Source organism: Galeopterus variegatus, unplaced genomic scaffold (genome assembly GCF_000696425.1).
Source record: "Galeopterus variegatus unplaced genomic scaffold, G_variegatus-3.0.2 Scaffold332, whole genome shotgun sequence".
Lineage (NCBI taxonomy): Eukaryota > Metazoa > Chordata > Mammalia > Dermoptera > Cynocephalidae > Galeopterus > Galeopterus variegatus.
The window spans coordinates 333,619-358,522 of NW_007726443.1; the positions used below are offsets into that span (position 1 = coordinate 333,619).

Sequence of the window (24,904 nt, forward strand, 5' to 3'; positions counted from 1 at the left end):
GATCCTTTTCTGATAATCTTTAATGGCGAGATTGGAGTGCCACCCATGAGCTTAAGTATTCACGAGCTTCTAGAAGAGTATGAAATGTTTACATCACTGTCTAATTTCTACAGCTTGAGAAGGTCTGATTTACAGGTACAGGATATTCACAGGAAATAATATAGCACAGAAATGGGAGGATAGAGGTACATATTCTAAGAAGCTTAATGGTTTGTTACTATGCGGAAAGTAAAGTACAGTGTTGAACAGTGGATTTAGCAAAGGAGGATAAATATGCTTGTTTTAATGAAAGAAGCCAAAATTTACTTCTTTTTTATGCTTACGTGGGCATTTTAACTTGGCTATCTTAGCATTTTCTCCGATGAACTTATAGAATGAAATTTTTAGCCAGGTTGGTCCCAGAAGTTCCCCAACATTATCCTTCTGTATCTTCTATCTCAGTTAATAGCCTCACCATCCATCTAGTCACCCACGCTAGAAACAGCATGCTTATCTTTGATGCTCCTTTGTCTTTCCATGTCCAGTCTAACTCCTATCTATGCTCACTGTGAATACCATGCAGGTTCCTTCCCACTTAATTGCTCTGATTCATACCTGTGCCATTTCTCACTTGAACAGGTGCATTGCCTCCCTATGTCAGGTCTCTGTCATCACCAAGACTGATCCCTCCATCAGAACTCTCTTTCTAAAATGTGATTGTGATTATCACTTCCCTGCACAAAAATACCCCCTGGATATCTCCTCATTGACTTTAGGGAAAATTCTAAGTTCTTTCACATGGAGTATAAGGCTTTTCACAACTTGTCTTTGCAGGTTTATATTCAACTGCTCCCCTTCCATGCATTCTGTGGTTTAATCTTATTATATTACTTATCATTTCCAAGTCAGGTCATAACTTTTAAACCTTCTTGCCTCTGTAGGTTGAAGCCTTGCTGTGGGGTGCCCTTTCTCCCAACTTATCATCTTGGAAAAATATTTATACTCCAGAAAGCACCTTTGCTTTGTACTTCCATGGGACATTGGTCATACTGCTAGTAAATCACATTATATTACATATGTAATAGTCTTAAGTTGTATTCTTACTTGGAACTCCTTGAGGGTAAGAATTCTTTGTTCAACTACAAAGCTTATCATTAGATAAGTGTGCTACTCATAATTGTTTGGAATTAAAATGAGTTAGTTATAGGTGCTCTCAGTGTTTTTGATACTGGGAGCAGTTTGAAAATCCTATGTTAAAGTAGACAAGTTCAAGATTTTTGAAAAATAGTCTTCATCTGTTTGTATCAGGAATCTTCTTATAATGTTGGCTTCAGGGAAGGGCATACAGACACTATTTTAGTCTGGATAAAACTCACTAGCAGATGAATGCTTTTTCCCTAAAGGTTTTTTTTTCATTGTGTGGTCACATATTTACAAACAAAATAAACTGCTTTAAGAAATAGCTTAGGTGATTCTCCTAGTTTAATTAGTTAATCTATGTTGTGTAGTTTTAGTTGCTTCTAATCTAAAGTAAAGGATGTAATTTCACTCTCAATGGAGTTTCTTTGGATATCTACAATAATTGTATAAATGTATTAAATACTTGTAATTGTAATCTGTATGGCTAATGCTTATACTCACACACACACACACCCTGACACACAGTTATTTGGGAAATAGTCATGCCCTATTTAACACCCATATTTAAATACTCAAACTGCATTGCAGTTCTAGCCTGATGCTTTTTTTTTTTTCCTTTTGCAGTCTAGGAGGAGCTTCAACATCTGGGTATGATTGTATTTCAATGTATTATTTTTAATGAATCCTGCTTTATTTCACATTTACAGGGGTATAATACTTGTTAAAAGAACATGTATATTAGGGCCTTAAGATCAGGAATTTAGATTGTTAGAGCAAGACATAAAATCAATTGAAAAGCAGAGAGCTCTATGTTGACAGTTTCCAAAATCTTAAGGTTCAAATGCAGTAAGGATGAGAAATCTAACTGCTTTGACTGCTGTGAGTCTGGATGTGCTGGAAGCAGGTATAGGTTCTGGAAGGCTGCTGTGCCCATATTTTAGGTTGGGATCTCCACCAGTGAAATGAGCCTTGGGCTGTAACATAGACTGGATCACTTTCATTCTGCCTATAAGTAGATAGAATAGTTGGCAATACCTGGTTGGTACATAAAGGCTTTTTTCAATGAACAAACCTTTTTGTCATCAGGGAACTGGTGAAACTAATTGTTAATTCTTGTGTTTGGTAAAAGTGGTTGACCTTAATATCTAAACATTGAAAATCAGGTCTTTTCTCCTGGTGGTCTGTGGATGTCTTGAGATTCTGTGTTCTCCAGGTAGCCAATATCCAGGGTAAAAGCAGAGATGACAGCTCTGTTATAGACTTCATTTATTTGCCTGTGTGTACCATCTATCACATCTTTTCTACTTATAAACTTATCCTTTTGAAAATAATTAACAGTGATTCTTTGTAACTTCTTCACGTTCTTGTAAGTGAGGAATTACCTTTGATCTTGAATAAAGAGTGTCACTTAGCTGACGTATATCTATATCTTAAAGTGAGGACATTCAAATACATTTTTTCCCCAAGGGATGTTGGTGAAACCCAATTTTCTTTTCTATACTGATTAAATGTGAGAGACAAGGTCAGCTTCAGGTACCATTCAGTCATTTAATTACATGCTGTTGCTACACATATTTTAATATTTACATTTGTATGCTTTATTTTTTAAAACCATACCATTATGGAGCACTTTTATGTTAGACACTCTGCTAAGCAAGCATATTGCCTATTTTATCTCTGATTCCTGTTAATAATCTTATGAGGTTCAGTTTGTAATTCCCATTTTATAGTTGGAGAAACTGAGGCAGAGTGATGTTATGTTTCCTGCTTATAACTAGATGGTGTTGGAGCCATAATGTGAGTATAAGTAAGTCTGCTGGTTTTTATACTTGTGCTTCTAAATACCGTTCAGTACTCTGATTGGTGGTTCAGGGTTTCATGATGTGATATTATATTCACCAGGGAGTGAATTAAGTCTATCAATTCATTTCATGGAAACTGCTAGACACCTTCAGAATGACAGTGACCTTTGCTCTCTACTGGCCTTATTTGAATTTGAATGTTAAACTAGAGGAGGTTTCATATCTCATAACTAATCCCTTGGGCCAGCCAGTCTTCTCCACAGATTTAAAAAATAAAAAGTTTGGTTTAGATCCTAGAGCAATAGTTTTGAAATGTTTTACATTCACCAGGGTTGAAATAATCATTCTAAAAGGATTTATTAAATGGAGAAGTAAAATTCTGACAGTTTCTTAGCCTCCCCAAATGGCTATATCCTTAAGAAAAAAAAAAGTGTCAAATCTTAACACTCCATGCTGTTCACAGCAGCTGCCACACTTCTGCAAAAAGCGTCAGAACAATTCTGAAAAGCATTTTGCCTGTTGGGAATATGACCATGTCTTCTTTTACAATTTAGAAAGCTTTCCATTCACAGACTGAATTTTCTAGATTACTTGTTTGTTCTTTTCTGAAATGGGTAATTGATAGTTCTGCGGTTCGTATTGAGTTAGGAAGAAAAATGATCTTTTGAAAAATGTATCATTAAGTCTGCTGTGTAGAGGTTAATCAGAAGGATGCAGCGGTGAAACTAAGCCATGACTTAACGGTATTGAGAGAGACAGAAGATTTGCCCAGTGCTTTATTCATGTAGTTTTTCTGGAGTGCTTCTCTGGGCAGCTTCTCTTCTTATACACAGGTTTTCACATATGCAATTAGTAGTGTTTATAGATTGCCTGTTATTCAATTAACAACTGAGCTGGCCATATCAACTCACTGCAGACCTGCCTTTTCACTGCCAGAGATTGTACCAGGGTTATCAACTTACACAGGCTTGGATGTCTTCCAGCTGTTTAATTATAGTGTCATGCGCTTTGCTTTTTCTAGTTTCATTAGTTTATAAATGTAACATGGTATCTTATTTCTGTGATTAACACTTCATTTCAGCAGGTTAAACATGCTGGTAGAGAAGTATTGATTTCTGACACTATTTCCCCTGTGTTCATTTAGGTATTTTCACATGCGTTTTATTGATTTTTGTGAACGTGGCAAACATGAGAAAGAACACCCCAAAACACATGCCTAAATAACTAATGTGAAGCAACAGCACACATTTAGCTCTTAATTGTCATTTCCTATGGGCTTCATATTCTATTAATTTTTTAAAACAAACACTTTTCTTGCCAAGTATGTAAGATTAAAATATTAATTATAATTTGAAACATTCACATCATACAAAGTTTTTTCAACCGGCTGTGAAAAATGTCTGTTTACTATATACATTTTATTCTTCATATATTACATATACAAAAACCTAAATGAGTTATTTATTGGGGATTCAATAAAAATAATTCTTACACATGATGGTAGAAGGACTATTTTATGTTCTCGTTACCTTTTGAAAACATTGCCAAGTGCTTTTATATACACTGGAGATATTCCATAGTTTTTTTTTTTAAACATCTGGGAAGTTGACACCACCTAAAAAATCAGCTTGGTGCCATATGGGTGAGCCACTCTAATAAGTGGTCCTTAATGATGGATTTTACTAAACTTTAGTTAATAGTAGTTTTGTTTTCTTTCATTTTGTTTTATTTAAAACATCCACTTATTTTGGAAGGGAATATCTGAAGTTTTAAATTTTTAGTTGTTAGAATTCTTATGTAAAGCCTAGCTTATTGGCTCAGAGGCTTTTGATTTTATAATATCAACTATTATAGTCTGATATAAAAAGTTCAGAGAATGCTTTAATATTTCACATAATATTAATTGATAACTATATGTGATGTTTTACTTTATACAATATTTGGGTCATTGAGAAATACTAGAATTCACACTGCCGAAGACTTTCAACATGGTGAGGAAGAGATGAAACAGTAATGAAATCTTCTGTAGCTATCCTGGTGGTATGAGAACCAGGAAAATCAAGATGAATCTTGAGCTCTGAAACATGGAAGCCCTGAGTTACTCTTCTTCACGTTGTACCATAAATTAAAGTAGGTGATGTTCACTACTTACTCCTGGCTGCAACCTGTGTGATATAACTGGTTTCTAAGTAAGTACTTGAGGGTAGGAATACTTAATTGAGTAAAAATAATTTTTTTTATTTCTTTGAACTCATAAGATTAGAGAGAGAGGAGGATAGTTTGAAATGATGAACATGGAACCTGGATGACAATGTTTAGTGGCTATTACAGTAGATTTTATTCTCATGAGCTAAGGAAGTATAGTCAAATTTCAAGGAAAGGATGGCCCATTAGAGATGTGGGCAAAGTTGTCTTGGTGGAAGGAACCAGCTTGATGATCTCCCAGAACAAATCTGAGATCTGCTTGGAGGCTTTTTATTCTAGAGCTGCCCTGGGCAATATGGTAGCCATTAGCCACTTATGGCCATTTAAGTTTAAATCAGTTAAAATTTTAAATAAAATTTGAAATTCAGTTCATTAATTAGGTGAACCACATTTCAAGTGCTTGATAGCCACATGCTGCTAATGGCTAGCAAGTAGGACAGTGCAGTATGGAACTTTTCCATGACTGAGAAAAGTCTATGGGACAGTGCTGCTCTTCAGAATCTAGAGAAGGAAATGCTCAATTTGGCAGAGTCGTTGAATTTGGGTTTTGTTGTTGTTAAATAACATAAAGAAATTGATTATCTTGTAAAACTGGATTAATTTAGTGATTCAGCAGTGTCTAAGATATGTGGCCCCTGTTTCTCTGGGGGACTCCACTACTTTCCAAGTAGGTTTCTTCCTAGGGTTGTTTCCCCCATGGTTGCAACAGGGCTGCAACAGCTCCAGGCAGGAGTAGAAGATATCTTAATAATTCTTTATTCTGACTACCCATCTACTTCTTTTGAATCTTTTTCTTGAGAAAACTTTAATTAGGGTTTGTTTAACAGTGTATAAGGTTTCCATTGTGGGTAAATAGGTGATAAGGAGAGAAATCTGTTTGCTCAGTTAGTTGCTTTTCTTTATTCAAAAGGTTAAATTTAATGTCTCAGGCGTGTAGCTATTTTGTGCTTCACTGACATAGATTATACCTGTGACCCTGACCAGTCATTACTAAATTTGGGTGGTGGGGAAGTACAAGCTCTTTATACTTCAGCAGCAAATAGTATTTTGAATAATCCATAAAAGCCATTAAATCTCAAGGTCGGGAGTGAACTGATAGGTAACGTGATCTAGCCACCTTCTCATTTAACAGTACAAAAATCCTGCAGGCCATGAAGACTAGTTCATATTTTAAATAAGAAAATGTAGTGATCCTTAAATCTTAAATCTTTATTTATCTTTGTAAATAAATACAATCCCAATATTCATCTATTGTAATTCTCAGGCTAAAAAGATCTTAACAAAATAAATTAAAGTTCTTAACACATTATGAACTCTTTCTTCCCAGTAGTATTTTCTTTTCAGTTCCTTTTTTTTTTTTTTTTTTTTGAGTATTAATTCCAGGAGTAAGCATTAAATGGTATCAATATACACATTGTTTTACTTAATATTCCTCTGTGAGTGAAAAACTTGAATGCTTTAGGCATTTTGTTTCAGGTAATACAACTTCATGTGTTTTTCTGCCTGCTGTAACCAAAAAGGTAAGGCATTTGCAACAGATTATTTGCATATGCTTCAAATTTACTCTGAAAAGTCTAATTTTCCATCAGATAATTTAAAAATTAGTCAGAGGGCTACAAGAGTTGAAACCAAATTCCTGATCAGTGTGGCTACCTAAGGAATTTTACAGACACTTGAGGGACTGTGTGGTGACCACAATGACGTTGTAAGTGGGTTGGCTAAGTTTTATTTTTATCTCAAAGGGTGATGTGAACTCTAATGGAAAATAGTGGTAATTTCCTGGTTAGGTTTTTTATAAAGATTAAGACCCTTTGCACGATTTGTTTTGAGGCTTTACAAGACCTGTAGAATTGTGTGAAGCAAGAATTAACCCCTTTACGTGGAAGCCATCAGGATGAAACCTATTTAAGGGAATGCACATATCAGAGGGGCAGATCTGGGAATGGAATCCCAGCATCCGAGATCCCATATGGTCTCCAGTTAACAAGACTGGGAAGACTTAAACATTCCTCACCAGTTAATTAATGTTCCTTCTTCCTTTGTTTTAGTTACAATGTTTAGATATGGGTTTGACAGAACACCCTCACAGAGGTCTACAGGAACCTCTTTTTTCAGATTACAGTCATGTTAAGACTGTAGCTTTAAGGAGCTACATTAAAATATGCCAGATTTACTTTAGTTAATTTATCTTTATCAGAAATCTATTTTTCATTTATGATCAAGATGGAGGGATTATCTGTCATATCCAATATAACTTGTTTTCAGGGTCTTTGTAGGGTTTTTCCCTATCCTTGGCAAGGTACTTTTTTTTTTTAGGACTATTTCAATCATCTCAAGGAGTTTTTGTGACTCCTTAGACAGAGACTGCTAGGTGTATACCTACATACTTTTCAGGTGGTGCTGTGTATAGATATACACGATGTTTACTATGCAAGGGTGCATGACCAAGGGGTGCAAGAGAGCTGCAATCCAATATGCTCTCTGCTCACAAAACTGTGCTCTCTGCATGGGATTTGTTAATTTGTACTAAAGCATGGGCATGGTATGTGCTTGTAGAGGTCCTGATATTTCTGTAGTAAATGTAAAATATTTCCTTAATCTTTTCATATTTTGAGACTTGGATAATATCAGCTTATCATTTTGTCTTGATTTTTTAAAAACTGTGGTTAAATATACATAACATAAAATTTACCATTTTCGCCATTTTTAAATGTGCAGTTCTGTGGCATTCAGCACATTCACATTGTTGTACAGCCATAACTACCATCCACCTCCAGAACTTTTTCATCATCCTCAACTGAAATTCTGTGCCCATTAAATACTAACTCCCCATTCCCCCTACCCCTGCCCCCTGACAAACACCATTCTTTCTGCCTCTATGAGCTTGAGCACTTTAAGTACCTCATGTAATTGGAATTATATTTGTCCTTTTGTGACTGGTTTATTCATTTAGCATAGTGCCTTCAAGATTTATCCATGTTGTTGCGTGTGTCAGAATTTCCTTATTTTTTAAGGCTGAATAATATTCCATTATATGTTATAACATATTTTTAAAAATCTGTTCATCTGTTGATGAACATTTGGTTGCTTCCACGTTTTGACTGCCGTGAATAATGCCATGAACATGGTTGTACACATTTTCTCTGCTTTCAGGTCTTTTGGATGTATATTCAGGGTGTGATTGCTTGATCATATGGTAATTCTAGATGTTTAATTTTTTGAAGAACCGACATACATTTTTCATTTCAGTGCAACATTTTATCTTCTCAGCAGCAATGCACAAGGGTTCCAATTTCTCCACATCCTCACCTATACTCACTATTTTTGTTTTTTGTTTTTGTTTGTTTGTTTGTTTTGATAATAGCCATTCTAATGGGTGTGAAGTGGTATCTTGTGGTTTTCATTTACATTTCCATAATGATTAGTGCTGTTTACCATTTTTTCATGTGTTTACTGGCCGTTTATATATCTTCTTTGGAGAATTATCTATTCAAGTCCTTTGTCCATTTTTAATTCAGGTTGGTTGATGTTCAGTTTTGGGAGTTCCTTATGTATTCTGGATCTTAACCTCCTATCGAATATATAATTAGTAAATATTTTCTCCTATTCCATGGGATGCCTTTTCATTCTGTTAATTGTATCCATTGATGCACAAAAGCTTTTGATTTTGATGGTCTGTTTTATTTTTTTTCTTTTGTTGCTTGTGCTTTTAATGTCATATCCAAGAAATCATTGCCAAATCCAACATCATAAAGCTTTTCCTGTATGTTTTCTTCTATGAGTTTTATAGTTTTGGCTCTTAGGTTTATGTCTTTGACTCATTTTGATTTAATTTTTATAAATGGTGTAAGGTAAGGGTACAACTTCATCCTTTTCATGATCCAGTTTTCCCATTGTCTTGAAGTTTTCAATACTATATACAGTCATTTTTTTTTAATCAATCTGGGTGATGGTTGAGAGTATTATTGAGAAGGAGGTCACACATGACCCCAAATCACAGTTGAAGCATGATTACACTACATCTCTAGCATACAGGGATGGTGCATCCGTCCGTTTCTGCTGCTTATAACAAAATACCTGAAACTGGGTTATTTATAAAGAAAACAAAATTGATTGCATCAAGTTTTGGAGGCTGGGAAGTCCAGAGTTTAGGGAACACATCTGGTGAGGGTCTGGGTGGTGTTGACAGTGACCCAGGGGTCTCACAGGGCTGAAAATGTTAGAGCAGAGAGAGAGAGAGAGAACTTCTCATGTACTCTTCTTTTAAAGCCCTCAGAACGATGCTCTGACTGCCATTATTAATCCATTCACTACGGCATGGTCCTACATTCTAATTACCTCTTCAAGGCTCCACCTTTCATTTATCATAATAGGACTTTCCATCCTCTTTACCCTGTCACAGTGGGGACTAAGTTTTGGGGGGACATTAACCCAAGTCAGGTGGATGAACTGACTTAGCATAATAAGTACAACAGGACCTAGTTGGCATTCACTTCCCCGTAGTCTACATTGTTAAGCAGCTGGTGGATTGGTGCACATAGTCAGCTCCCTGATATAGAGAGGAAATGAGCTAAGCCATCCCTGAAGCTAATCTAGATGAAAAAGAGTAGATTCTGAAAACCCCACCCTTTCGGGTCTTGCCCTGGCCCCTAATGGCAGACCAGAACCACAGCAGATCTGCTTCCCTCAGCCATTTTGAGGTTAGTAGTGAGTGTTATTCAGCAGCTGTCTAATTCTAACATAAACCTCATCTTGGTATAGATGGGTAATTGTATTTTGGTGAATATGCAGATTGACTATCCCTTACCCTAGATGCTTGGGACCAGGAGTGTTTCAGATTTTGGAATACTTGCATATACATATTGGTTGAACATCTCTAATTCAAAAACCTGAAATCTGAAATGCTCCAATGAGTGTTTCCTCTGAGCATGACCTTTGAGTGCTCAAAAAGTTTCAGATTTTGGAGCATTGTGGATTTTGGATGCTCAGATTAGGGATGCTCAACCTGTAGTAAAAATAATTTCATGGCATCTTGAACTTCCATACAGTATAACACAATTGTTATGTACCCTACTGGGAGGAGCCAGTATACCTGTTTCTGTGTCAGTTATAAAGATAATGGGATGAGAAAAGAAAAAAAGGTGGAGTTTGGAAATTGTAAACAGTTGACAGACAGCTTAGTTGTTCAGAATATTCGTTGGTAAGAGCATGGACTTTAAATTCAGAAAGAACTAGGTTCTGATGCTATTCCATCAGATATAAGATGTTAGCCTTGGGCAAGTAGGTTGCCCTACTTGGTTAAACTTTTTCAATCTGTTTTCTCATCCATATGGTGAGAATAATAATAACCAATGCTATGGGGCCTTGAAAGATTAAATGAGATGAGATGTATATGTCAAGTGCTGTGCACAGTGCTAGGCCTGCTGTGAATGCTCAGTAAGAGGAAGGTATTGATGATGGGAGAAAATATCCTGTTAAAGGCTCATTTGTTTAATTTAATAAGGATCTTTGTCTTTCTTGAGAAAAGATAGCACGATATATTCTAGAAGGAAATTTAACAGTTCATAAGTCTCTTGGATTGTTTTTGTGTCTGTTTGGGTTTTTTTTTTTTTTTTTTTTTTCTTTTCTCTTCTTACAACTGCTCCACTTGCCACAGCTGGAGGGTTGCTAACATATTTGTCATTTTGCTTCCTCTTTCATACAAGTCTCAGTGATTTTCAAGTTCTTTGCTTTTTTCACGGAGATTATATTTGTAACAAAATAATTAATTCTTTATGAGTTTTTCTTGCACCTATCCACTCTCTGAGTTCTTCTATTTAGGGTTTTCTCTCCCTTTTAAAGTGCGCACTCATGTATTCCACTTACTACACTCTTTCCTTATTAACTATTTTACACTTTTGTTAAAATGTTTTTGAGTAATCCTCATAACTTTTGGCATTGATCCTTCCCAGTGAGAAGAGGTGATGTTCTGGCAGCATGGAGTGGTATCCGTCCCCTTGTTACAGATCCAAACTCTGCAGATACCCAGTCCATCTCCCGAAATCATGTTGTTGATATCAGTGAGAGTGGCCTTATCACCATAGCAGGTATGAGATATTACCCCGTTACTTGGATGTGCTTTAGGTACAGGTTTGATTTAAATTATCCCCTCAGAATCTCTTTGAACTCTGATGAACAAGGATTTTCTTTTTATGATTGAGTAAAGTTCCATACCTTGACTTGCTCTGTTTGTTATAAATAACAGGTGAATTTTGTTATTAATAAGTTGATAAATGGTCAATTATAAGAAAAATAAGGGCTGGCATCCTAATGAATTGTTTATCAACAAATTGTTTATCAACTTCTTTGTAGGTGGGAAGTGGACAACTTATCGATCTATGGCAGAAGATACCATCAATGCTGCTGTCAAGACTCACAATTTGAAAGCAGGGCCAAGTAGAACAGCTGGGCTTTTCCTTCAGGGGGGTAAAGATTGGAGCCCCACGCTCTATATTAGGCTTGTCCAGGATTATGGACTTGAAAGTGAGGTGGGTGTGTGTTGTCTTGTCATTGTTTTACTGTTTACCTAATCTCATTTTTGCCAGTAACAGAATTGGCAACCATGATATGGCCCCCCCAATTTAGTTTTTTTTCCTGGGTACATTTCTGTATACTGTACAATTAAACTAAGAAAATAGATGATCCTACTTTGCTTGAGTTGCCTAAAAAAAGAATGTACCTTTTAGTTTCTATTTTAAAATCTGGACTTTGTTTGGTTTGTTCCTAGTATACAGGAACAATTTTTTTCCATCTCAAGCATGAGGAAGGCTGTTCTTCAGAAGTGATATCAGGAGCAGAATGAAGCTGCAGCTTCATCATTCACTGATACAGTGATGCATGTGTAGTAGAGTTAGTGCTGGCCTCAGCATTTGAAGCCAGAATGGTTTCCTCCCCACAAAGTAAAAATCTAGCACTCTTTGAGAACTATTAGTTACAGGCTGTAAGAAAACGGGCAAGATCAGCGTGTACATTTTTTGCTTTGTACCTACAGGTATTGATATTCAAAGTACTTGCCTAATGTAATTTTGTTTCTCCAGGTGGCACAACATCTTGCCGCCACCTATGGTGACAAGGCTTTCGAGGTGGCCAAAATGGCAAGTGTGACTGGGAAAAGGTGGCCTATTGTTGGAGTGCGTCTTGTGTCAGAATTTCCATATATTGAAGCGGAGGTATGTGAATGGTCACAGAGGAATTTCTTGTCTGTGGGATACCGTTCATCTGTTCCTTTTTTATCTTCCTTAAAACTATATGTAGCTTAGTTTGAATGTACCTGTGTCAGTTAAAACCTGGAGTAAAATGTTTTTCTAGTGCAGATCCTTTTATTTACAAAACTTTCATTTTAATTCTGAACTGATGTTGATAGTGGTAATAATGATAATATAAAATATGGATTTTTTTTTCTCCATGGAACTCCCTCAAGTCTTGTTAATTCCCAGTTGTTTGTCCTTTTTGTGAATATGTAGCTCTTTAAGTTTGTACCACTCATGTCCTTCCTGATGATATACATTGATGTGACAGTTTCTTAAAGAGTTAAGTCTTGTTTCTCATCAAGTTTTCAAATTTTATGAAACTAGAGACCATGTTTTATATTTATTTGTAATTCACTGTGCCTTAAAATCTCGGTGTTCAGTAAACATTTATTTGTTGATTGAATTCAGGGTTTTTGTCATCTGGTTTCTCTATGAGAGGAAACTGTATAGCCTAAAGAGATAGACCCTAACTTTTTAATACTCATCCTTTGCCTATTCAGCTCTGTAAATTTACATCCACATTATGTATAAGCAAAGAAAGGTGAGTGATTACTGTGGATGGTTAATGAGAAGTGATGCAATTTGCATGTTTATAACAGATTCTGTTCAGGAAGAAGGCATTAACTCTTGTCCAATTTATCCCATTTTCCAAACCTCCCTTGGCAGGCAGATGGAGGACTTGTATGAGGCCACTATTTGTCTCATGTCTGCTAGAGAACGAAAGAGTATCAAGAAAAATGTCGCCTTTCTGAAGCATGAATTTATTTCTTTAAGCAAAACTTTATTTCTTCTTTTTTAAGGAAGGTCTAAACTAATAATTTTTTTAAAAATTTGAACTCAGGTGAAATATGGGATTAAGGAGTATGCCTGCACTGCGGTGGATATGATTTCACGTCGCACTCGCCTGGCATTTCTAAATGTCCAGGCAGCAGAGGAAGCCCTACCCAGGATTGTTGAACTGATGGGCAGAGAACTGAATTGGGATGATTATAAGAAAGAGGTATTATATTGAAGTCTTTAAAACCACAGTTCCCATTACAAACATCTAATGATGTGATCTGTTAGTAGAGGCTAACATAGTTTTTCATGGTGATCTTAGATTTCTTGCCAATTTCTATGTGTGTGTGTGTTTAATATTGCTAAGCCTTAGGGAGATGAAAGATATTCTTGTACTAAAATTTAATCGTTCCTGGAAAATCTTTTATAAAACATTCTCTGAAATTTGTGGTCGCAATTCCTGAAAAAGAAAGATAATAATGATTGTGGGGTAGAACCTTTTCTGGTTTTCATTGAAATCACTCTTAGAATGTATTCACTGAAATTCACACTCCTGCTAATTTGCCATTGATAAGAAATAGTGGTTTCATGCCTGACCACCAAGTCCTTATCATTTGAGTCATTTGAGATTTTATATTTATATCCAAATTAAAAAAAGAAATCCAGTGATGCTCAGATGCACACACACACACACACACACACACACACACACACACACCCACACACGTACACACAAGGGTATTTCAAAAAGTTTGTGGAAAAATAGATTAATAGTTAATATGAATCTTTCCGTGAACTTTTCGGAGATCCCTCATCTATATAGAGTCCTGGTCTTGCAATAAGCAAAAGATCTTCATGCTTTTGCACTGAACCAAATTATACTGCTATACAGAGGCTAATGAAGGATTTTCATACATTTATTTTAAAAAGTACTGTCTGGAATCATTGGGTTCAGTTTCTTTCCCCGAGTCTCTCTCAAATGCATTCCATTTAGGCTCTTTTCACCCTGCTTTGCTGTATTATCTCTGGTCAAACTCGGGAATAACCTCCACATACTTGACAAATATATTGAGTTGCTCAACATACTTTTCAGCTCTCAGTCCTCATTTTACTTGCCCGTTAGCAACATCTGACACAGTGATTTCTCCCTCCTTCTTGAACTACTTTTTTACTTTCTGGAATGCCACCTCTCTTGGATCTGCTCTTGCCTCCCCCACTACTACTCCTACAGACTTCTCCATGTCGTAAATAGCTATTCTTCCCTTTGGTTGCTCAGGCCTAAGCATTAATATCATACTTTATGCATTCTCTCACACCTTGTTTAAATCCATCCCCAAATTTTAACATATTTATCTTCAAATAATGGTTTAGATTCAACCCTTTCTTAACACATTCAGCCACCGTCACCCTGATTCAGGCTACCAGCATCTCTCATATGGATTATTGTGATAGCTTCCATCCCCCAAACCAGTGTCCCTGCTTTACCGATTTCAGTGATTCTATTAAAACATTATCCAGATCATTAGATATGTCAGTCTGAAATTCAGAGGGGTGGCTAGGGCTGGAGATATAAATTCAAGTCGACATTTAAGCCATCAGACTGGATGAGCTCGTGTAGGGAGTTAGTGTAGTTAGCTGATGAAAATGATCTGAAGACTGAACTCTGGAACACTCCAAAGTTTAGAAGTTGGGGAGATAAGGAAAAATCCAGGAGAAAGAACTAGTGAGGTTGGAGGAGGTAAAAGAAGACTCAAGAGGGAGTTGTGACACAGAAGATAAGGAAAAAAGTATGTCTTTTTCTAGTTGAGCTGTTACAACAGAATACCATAGAGTAGTATAGCATAGGCTTAAACAGCAAACATTTATTTCTCATCATCTAGAAGTTGGGAATTCCGAGCTCAACGCACCAGCAGATTTAGGGTCTGATGGAGGCCTGCTTCCTGGTGCATAGACAGACATCTTCTTTTTGTGTCCTTACATGGCATAAGTGAATGAACATTATTGAGCATCTATGTCATATGCTGAAGGTGCCAGGAATGACTGGGCGTGAGGCCTGTCCTTAAAGTATTCTCATTCTGGTGTAGATTCCAAAGATGGTTATGTATCAGAGTCACTTGGGAAATGTAGGGGAAAAGGGCAGATTTTGAAACTTGATTTATGACTATCAGAGTCAGGGTCTTCAAGGGGAAGACCATGACCCCTGTATTTTAAAAATTCTCCAATAATTTTAATGCAGTGGACTGTAGTGCACTAATGGTGGAAGTCACTGGTCAAAAAGAGTTCCTTAATCCTGATCATACCCCTGTCGGGAATAACCTTTACCCGCCTTTTATAGCTGAAGAAACAGGCTGATAGAGTAAGTCTCTGTCAGAGTTCATGCAAGTAGTAAATTATGGAACAGGAATTGAAACCAGGTATTCTCATCCCAGAGCAAAAGCTTTCCCCACCATGCCCTTTTGCCTCTGCATTAGCTATTCCAGTTTTCAGTTCTAGTTTGGTCAGCTGAAGCTCTACACAGAGGCAACACAATAATGAAACTTACTCCTGTGCTACTGCCAATCATTTTTACCGTATAGAATGTTTGGGGATACTGTGTTCTTCCAAAAATTGTCATTGGAATGATTTCAATATGCAGAAACATATTTTGTGTTAGGAATTCAGGCTGTAGGAAGTAGGAAGGAGGAAGGAAATTCTGTAAACTGGTGTGTTCGGTTCTCCCGGAGAAGCTAGATTTAATTTCAGTTCAGATTTTATGAGCAGATGTATATGCTCAGAAATACTCTCCCATCCCCCTCAACAAACTAACACAAATAAAAGACCTAAAGACACAGGAGTATTAATGAGGACTGTGGACAGTCTGGAGAGAACAAAGGAAAAGGGAAAAAAAGAAAAGGTTAGAAAGTTGGACTTCTGAGAAAAGGTTAAAAGCATTGGGATTATTTAACCTGCAGAAGTGAAAGAGGAACAAGGTGATAAATAACTCTCTGTAGATGAATCGTGGTTGCTTTTACTGGTCAATACTTAATGAGTGACTTGTATACTGAACATTGTACCAAATATTTTAAGAGAATAATAAATAGCTCATAGTTTCAAGGATCTTGAAATCTAATTGGGTGGCTACAACACATGTATACCTCAGAAATGTATGTATATTTTCCAAGGTTTGGATAAATACTTAGAGGAACTGTTACTCAGGACCAAAATCCAACCAATTTGGAAGAACTGATGACAGAGGAAGGTAATGTCTGGGGGAGTTGGAATTGATAGAGGAGTTGGTAGGGACATTTAGAGAAAGTAACATTGCCAAATTGTTGCCACCGGGTATAAATTAATATATGTGAAAATATTACTTTTATGATCAAAAGAGTTTGGGAAATTCTGAGTTAAATAAATGAAACTCTTTTCTTTAGTGCAGATAATTTAGAACCTTTAAAATGCTTATGTGTGTTTCAATTTCCAAAAGGGAACTTATCTGGAGATAAATTGAACTCTCACTTTTTGGGAGAGCTGGGCAGGAAGGGACTAGAGTTGCTCTTTGGAAAATGCTGCCCTGTATGATTTGGTAAGGTAGATTTGATATCAGTTAGACAAAAGGAACATTTTTTCAGTGAGAGACTGTAAAGAGAAAACCACTTAAGTGGATTGAGAGAGGCTCACACAAAAGTAATTTTTTTCAAAATTGATTCCAATGATGAGGAAAAGGGGGAAGCAAGTGAAGAAATCGAATGACTGGACAAAGCAAGCTGATAAACACCAAATTTAGAACAGATGGCAGACAAATGCTCAACAACGAAAGGAGGGATGTCAGTGCTAATATGGATGTGCGTGCATAGTGTCAGGAACTGGCTGGGTGTGGGGGAAAATGCCAAGGGCACCAAAAATAGCTCTTAAAAATTGAAAAATATGCAAGTAAGGCCTAACCTAGATTGTTGCTTAAGGTGTCAGGCACCATAATCTTGAATGCTGGAAAGAAGGGAGACCTATTTAACTTATAATTAAATACCAGTATGTTTTGTTTTGGTTTTTTTTCCCTTTTCTCTCTTTCTCTCTCTGGTTTTCATGTGAAAAGAGCAAAATAAATATTGGTTAGAGGGAATATGTATTCAAATAGGAAGCTACTCTAAATGAGTTTTATGCCAGTTCAGAAAAATTCTACCTCAGAGTTCTCAGAGAATTTGCAGTTGGGATTATTTAAATACTGTTGATCTTTAAAATACTGTAGCAAATAGGAACGGGACCAGTAGACAGAAGGCGAGCAAATGTGGTACCAAATTTCAAAAAGGGGAGGAAAGAAAATATAGTTTGCAACCTAGAAACTAGCGGTCTTGGCATTGGTCTTGGGTGATTTTCTAGATTATGGCATTTTAAATTTGTTTTATCATCACTTAGCAAGAAGTAGTGATCACTGGAAGCTAATAAGGAATTACTTAGGAAAAGTCATTTCAGGCTTCTTTTTGTTTTGTATAGAGCAAGGTGATTGTTAGATCAGGGATATGTTGCAGATATATAATGTATTTGGATTTCATAAAGAATTCTATACAGCTCCCTGTCATATCTTTGTAAAATTGGTAGATTTGTAACTAGTCAAATGACCAATGTTGGCCTCAGAAGAGTTCTCTGGTAGCAGATCATAAGCACTCTGTTCTCAGTCTTGACCTAGTCTACCTTGGTTCAAGTTCTTAGACTACAGTGTTGATGGCATGCACTTTGGTGTACCAATAACAAGAAACTGGAAGGAGAGTGAATGTTTGATGACAAATTGAAATAACAGGTGAAATTATATTAGATATAATTTAATAGAGATAAATGGAAGATCTTGCATTAGGTAGAAAAACAACTTTCATTCATTAAAGATAGATTTGACAAGGCTTAACAGTAGCACATGTGAAAAAGAAATATGGTTTTAGTTAACTGTGAATGCATAGCAGTTAACAGTGGACCGTAGCTGCCCCCAAATCCAATTGCGATCTTAAACTGCATTAATAGAAATCATATATCTAGATTGATGAAGCTGATAGTTATTCCCTTCTAGGTACATGCCAGATCTCTGTTGGAGTATTGTGCTTTGTTCTGATAATTGTATTTTATGACAGACCAGTTATAGTCTGGAAGAAATTATCCAGCATGGTATAGGGATTTGAAATCATGTTTTGTGCAGAAAAGTAGTTATTGACTAAAAGAAAACTCTAAGTACATGATACTATATTCAAATACATGTTGTTCTGTGATACAGAAAAAAAAATTAGATAGGAAAGTTTTGTAAATTCCAAATAAATTGGAAGAATTGCAAGGAGATGGATTTAATCTCAACATAAAACTTTCTAACAATTGGAGCCATTCTTTTATGGACTTTTTTTCAGTGGTATTGTTACCTCCCTATGAGCTCTTTAGATAGAAGAAGCATCATGCTTCCATTTTTGGAATGTTATAAAGTGTGGGGTTTAGGTAGGAGCATTGGGTGACCTCTAGGGAAAAATCTCTTCCAGTTTGAAATTCAGTGATTCCTTGCTTGATGGAGTGTGGACAAATTCCATAGGCAATGAAGGGCCGTGAACAGAGGAAGAGATTGTTGTTGGAGGGAAGCACCAGAGATGGCATTTCCAAGGAGATGAGTTTTAAGCCAGTTTTTTAGAAAATGGCTGAGCAAAATCGGCAGAATAGCAAAATAATTTTATTTATGACAACTGGTAGATTTTGTTATGTGGAGAAATCTTCCAGGAAAGAATGCACTTGGAGATGGAGACTTCACAGACAAGTTTTATGTATTTTATGTGTGTGTGCATGTTTGTGTATATGTTATACATACACATTTTAAATTTATTTTTTAAACTAAGAGAAATATTTAACATTGACGGCTTTTTATTTTGCTATGTAATAACATTAAAGAAGAACCTTTCTAGTCTCTATTTCCTAAGAGAAAGGAAAGTAGGAAAGGAAGAATCTCAGAAAAAAGGTTTGTCTCCCCAAGAAAAGAATACAGGTTTTATCACTGACATAAGCGAACATATGTAAATTCATTTCATGCAAGTATATGTACCATTGTTTTATTTTCCTCATTTTACTGCACACTGGCACTTTGTTCAGACCAGAATTTGGGAACCATGGAGATAGTAAGATCCTCTGATGGGAAGTTGGGGAATTTAAGACTTGGATTAGTTTTTGCTAGGTTATTCTTTATAACAAGCAATTTCAAAATCTCAGTGGTTTATCACAGCAAGCATTTATTGTTCACTACTTTTCACTTATATTACACGAAGGCTGCATGTTAGCTCTGTGGTTCTTCTCCGTATTCCAGGTTGGCATCAGATCTCATCTGAGACAGGCCGTTCTCATGGCAAAGGAGCAGGAGTGGCTAAGCAAAACTGTGAAGTTACTTTTAAAGCTTTTACTTAAAAGTGACATGTATTATACCCATTCATGTTCCGTTGGCCAAAGTAAGTCATGTGGCCAGCTCATATCAATGGAGTTGAGAGATATGAGGGTACTTGAAAAAGTGCATGGAAAAATAGAATTATATAATACTTCTCCCCCATACACACACGCACACATGCACGCACACACACACACACACACACAAGGGTACTTCAAAAAGTTTATGGAAAATTGGAATTGAAATAATACAAACCTTTCCAAGAACTTTTCAAAGTAACCTCGTATATATGTGTGTGTATAAATGAAGAAAGGGAGATATTTGTAGACAACATACACTACAATAGAGCCATTTTAGAGGTTCATACATGGGAGAGTGAGTGGCATGATGAAAACTAAGAAAAACAGTTTTTGAAGCAATAGTATCCATTGAGACTGGTGACATTGAAAAAAGGAAGAGTAACTATTGAGGACAGCTTATTTCTTCCCATGATTCTGTAACTTCCACCCAACTATCAGAATCCCAGTCACAAAATTTCAGCATAGCCGGTCTCATAATGTCTGCTTTGGCACTGCATGTTGCATCATAGTTGTAGTTCAAGTCCCAGATATCTTCACTTTTAATTGACTTTTTTGTTACCAAACTACAAGAATTCGGTCCAATAGATTTTGCTGGTCAATACTGTGCAAGAATACTCAGCAGTAAAAAGAAACAAAATAATAAAACATGCAGCAACGTGAATCAATCTATGAATCATAATGCTCTGTAAAAATAGTCAAATGTAAAGGACTGTATACTATATGAAACCTTTTATATGAAATTCCAGAAAGGCACATTCTGGTGACAGAAAGCAGATCATTGGTTGCCTGGGACTAGAGTTCAGGGGAAGGATCAACTGCAAATGGACAAGAGGAAGCTTTTTCGGTGTGATGGAAATCTTTACCTTGATCATGGTAGAGTGTACATTTTATTGAATGTAAATTATGCTTCAATAAAACAGGATGAAATAAAAAATTGTTATGGTCAGATAAGTGAGGATCAGCTTCTTTTTCAAAGACCAAAAGGAAAAAAAAAAAAGGAAAAAAATCAGTAATTCGTTCCATAAATCTTTGAACTTTGTGTGTATCTGTTTTAGGAAGAACTTGAAAGAGCCAAGAAGTTTCTTTATTATGAAATGGGCTATAAATCTCGATCAGAACAGTTAACAGATCGCACTGAAATTAGCCTACTGCCTTCAGACATTGACAGGTACTTTTAATAAGTTTCTGTCTCTCTCTCTTTTTTCTTGGCCTATGTAAGTATGTTTTTCTTTTATTCAATTCTAGGTACAAGAAGAGATTTCATAAGTTTGATGCAGACCAAAAAGGCTTCATTACCATTGTTGATGTTCAGCGTGTATTAGAGGTAATTTTTTTTGGTTCAGTATGAGTCTTTGATAGCAGAAGAATATAAAGATAATATTAGATAATTTTTTATGAACTACTATTTTCTACAAGTAATATTTTTGTTTTACTATTTGAAAGCTTGATAACATTAGTAAAAGAATATGCATATTTTTTTTGTTTTGTTTTGTTTTGTTTCTGACCGGTAAGGGGATCGCAACCCTTGGCATGGTGTGGTCTGCACCACGCTCAGCCAGTGAGTGCACCAGCCATCCCTATATAGGATCTGAACCCGCAGCCTTCGCGCTACCAGTGCCACACTCTCCCGAGTGAACCATGGGGCCGGCCCAGAAAATGCAAAATTTTTAATTGAATCTCATTATTCTGTGCTTTTCTTTCACTTAGAGTATCAGTGTCCAAATGGATGAAAATACACTCCATGAAATTCTGAATGAAGTAGATTTGAACAAAAATGGACAGGTTGAGCTCAATGAATTTTTGCAGGTGAGTTGTGGTGAAAAGAGAGAAATGTATTTGCTTTTATCTTTTAGTTGTCGTTACTACACAGAGTTGTCACTTTATTCTGAAAAAGAATAAAGCTTGAAGCCAGCAAAGATTGATGTATCTGCACTCAAGGATAAGGCTATGCTTGGTGCATTTTCTGTATTTTTGTAAGAAACATTCTGTTATATTGGGCAATTTAGATGAAATCCAAGTTAATTGTGGCTTAATGGGTTGAATAAGAAGCATGCTTTTTAAAGAAGTATGCCATGGAATATCACTGTTGGACCATTCTCTACCTACATCAAAAGAAGCAACACAATATATCTAATGTTGAAAGTAATTTTTTATGGAGGAAATTTTAAAAAATCATAGTTGTGTTCATTTACAAATCATATTCATTTGAGAACATAATTATTAGATTCTTACATCGTAAAGAACCAGAAAATCAAAAGGAAGGAAACCTATACTCGGGGGTCAAGACCATATATTTTACACATTTCCATTTCCAATTTTTAACTCACACAGGGCTCAGTTGTTTAGTATTTATAACTATGAAGTAAATAAATTTTGTTACATTAACTGTAAACTGCATGGTACACATCATTCCTTAAAAGTTCCTTAAAATAAAGACATTGAACAAACCCATACATTATTTGTAGCTGTCCATATGACTCTGATCATATGAAGAATGTATTAGTTTCCAAGCAGCCTCGTTTTTTTTCTGCATGCATCTTGGGCAGGTATTTCAAATGAATGCCAGGTCTTGCTTGCACCATGGCAATGATGAATGCTGAACATGAAATAAATTAATGCTGGGATTTTGGTCAATGTCAGCCCTTTCTTCACTGTGTCAAGTTAAACAAACAAGATCAAGGCAAAGGAAATGGTAATTGTCTCTCTGGAGATGAGCTGCAGATAAGAGCATTGTTGAATCTAAATGCAGAAAATTTTCACAGGTTGTGTCCAGCATTACAAAAAAGAATGTTTAGCTCTTTAGCTTACTGTTTAACTAAATGCACATTTTAAATTGAATTTAAAATTTATGCTTGGGAATTGGAACACATTTAATGCATTTTTTGTGTGGCTTTTTTGGAGAATATTTTATTGTCTCAGAATTTTCGAAAACTTTTCTTCAAGGAAATGGCTTATGCTTCATTTCATGTGTGTTGTAAATAAACAACAGCATTTAGGGTTGAAAAACCTGGGATTTTAGAAACATTATATTTATGGATATGCTATGTGGTTTGGCTTCTAAGTAATTTTCTTGAATGAGGTAGAGTAAAACACATAGAAAATAATTTAAACCATCTGCAGATTTTCTTGTATTTTTTTAATAATTGAGTTTTCTTGTCCAATTTTAAATGAAAGAGACTATTCATGCTTCTACTAAGTGCAAATGCAGAGTGTAATTTTCAACTTAAAAAATACTGACTGTATTTTTTATGAAATATATTCACACCCAAATGTTATTTTTTTCCTTGAAATATGGTTTCTAGATACATGTAATGTTTAAAGGAAAATTTTGAGTTTTAGAGGTTGATACATTGTATACTGTTTATGGCTAGAAAAAAAAGAAAGCAAAACAAAAAAGACAAACCTCTAGCTCTGTCAGTTTTGTTAGCTCTGATAAACTTTTCAGGTCTTCCTGGAATCAGAGACAAAACAATGAGCAATAAATTGTTTTGTCTTCAGGTGTCGGCATTCCTTATGTTATACTATGCCTCAGATGTAAATTCTGTTTTCAGATTTTTTTTTAATAAAATATTTTTCTTTTCTGAAGATTAAGAGCCCATGTTTATCCTGATAAGCATCTTTTCTCAATATAGATATGTTTTAAAAATAATTCTTCTGGAAGGATCACTATAGATTTTGCATGGTTACATGACTTTATTTCTAGGTTTGGGCTTTAATGACACTTTTGCATGTAGGAGTCCATCTCTAATAAGCAATAGCTTGTGAAACAGCTTTTAATAAGGTCATGAAATTCTGATCCAGCCTCTTGGCAGATGCCTCTGACTGTTATTCATAGTTGTTTTTAAGAAATATATCTCTATAAGCTAAAAATTGTAACCCTAAAAATACTTTAAGCATTTTCATACATATTTTTTCTGATGAATGGCTAAATCTGTTCTTTTTGAAGTAAATAAATAAAAAAGATTGGGGAAGCGAGATCAAGAAAAGCAAATAGTTAAAACCATGTCAACTTGAAAAGGAAAAAAATCCCCATGCTCATAATTGCAAAGTGCCTTCCAGATTAAAGGCCTTTGCCCGCTGACTGCATGTAATTTTGAGACTAATTCAGATTTTATCCATTGGATAAAAATGAATTAGCTAAAATCTGGGCTGTGGAGTGCTTTTAATTCTTAAGGTAGATCTCTGGGTCCATTTTCAAGGACTTAAATGTAAATTACTTTAAAAAGTCTTTAAGGAATTTGGATTTAGGGGACTTGAAGTTATTAAGTACAGTAACACTAAAAAATGGTAGATAAATATAGGTCATGGTTTGTCTTTGTTCAGTCTCTGAGATTCCTTTTTAAGATTTTTAAATGGAATTGAAAATCCAATATTTGAAGTTGCTCAAAAGGAAAAAGAAAAAAAAAAGTGTCCTGAGCACATTAAGGGGCAAAAAGTGGTGCATCAGATTTGCTTTTAAAGGCCGGCTGATTTGCTAGATAGATGGAGTTTTTGCTCAAAAGGAAAAAGAAAAAAAAAAGTGTCCTGAGCACATTAAGGGGCAAAAAGTGGTGCATAAGATTTGCTTTTAAAGGCCGGCTGATTTGCTAGATAGATGGAGTTTTTGCAGCAGTGGTCAAAATACCTGCCCCTTCCCCTCTTTTTGAGATGTTCAAAAATTTTACTCTTCTTATTTGAGCTGCAGTACTTGCTATGGTTTTTGATGGAGCACTTAATTTCTTCTGCCTGTCACAAAGGTAACTATTTAAATGCCATGGAGAAAGGAGTAAGCTGGCCTGCCTTCTGAATCTGTTGTGTGTTTTCTCTTTAGCTGATGAGTGCTATTCAAAAAGGAAGGGTGTCTGGAAGTCGGCTTGCTATACTAATGAAAACTGCAGAGGAGAACCTTGACAGAAGAGTCCCAATTCCAGTGGACCGTAGCTGTGGAGGATTGTGAGTCTGAGCAGTAAATCCACAGTCAACAAACATAGGAACAACAAATCACCATGCAACAAACAGAGATGACTTAAACCACCCTAAAATAATGGATAAGGAGAGCTGCCTTTTTTGACACTGGAAAGCATTCCAAAACTTTAGGATGTTGGTGTACTTACCAACTTTCTTTGTTGATAATTTATTTGTATTTGCTGTTCAATGTAGCTTCTAAAAAGTGTTTTTAGACATTTTTTTTCTCATTTTCAATGCACATTGATTTAATGTTTTGCATCCATTTTGTGACCTGTTAGACTTGACATGCTCCCTTTTTGTTTATTCATTTATTCT

At 35.8% G+C, this 24,904-nt stretch overlaps 1 protein-coding gene across 1 annotated transcript in view; it reads left to right on the plus strand.

Annotated features, from left to right (window-relative positions):
* GPD2 (glycerol-3-phosphate dehydrogenase 2 (mitochondrial)) overlaps positions 1 to 24,690 on the plus strand; it is a 97,677-nt gene extending 72,987 nt beyond the window's left edge. The window contains exons 9-16 of the mRNA XM_008567581.1: positions 11,078 to 11,212; positions 11,478 to 11,653; positions 12,203 to 12,334; positions 13,257 to 13,415; positions 20,698 to 20,810; positions 20,888 to 20,966; positions 21,350 to 21,448; positions 24,453 to 24,690. Of these exons, the coding sequence (XP_008565803.1) occupies positions 11,078 to 11,212; positions 11,478 to 11,653; positions 12,203 to 12,334; positions 13,257 to 13,415; positions 20,698 to 20,810; positions 20,888 to 20,966; positions 21,350 to 21,448; positions 24,453 to 24,578 (1,019 nt within the window). The 3' untranslated portion in view covers positions 24,579 to 24,690. The remainder of the gene's footprint in view (positions 1 to 11,077; positions 11,213 to 11,477; positions 11,654 to 12,202; positions 12,335 to 13,256; positions 13,416 to 20,697; positions 20,811 to 20,887; positions 20,967 to 21,349; positions 21,449 to 24,452) is intronic.
* Positions 24,691 to 24,904: the final 214 nt, after the last annotated feature.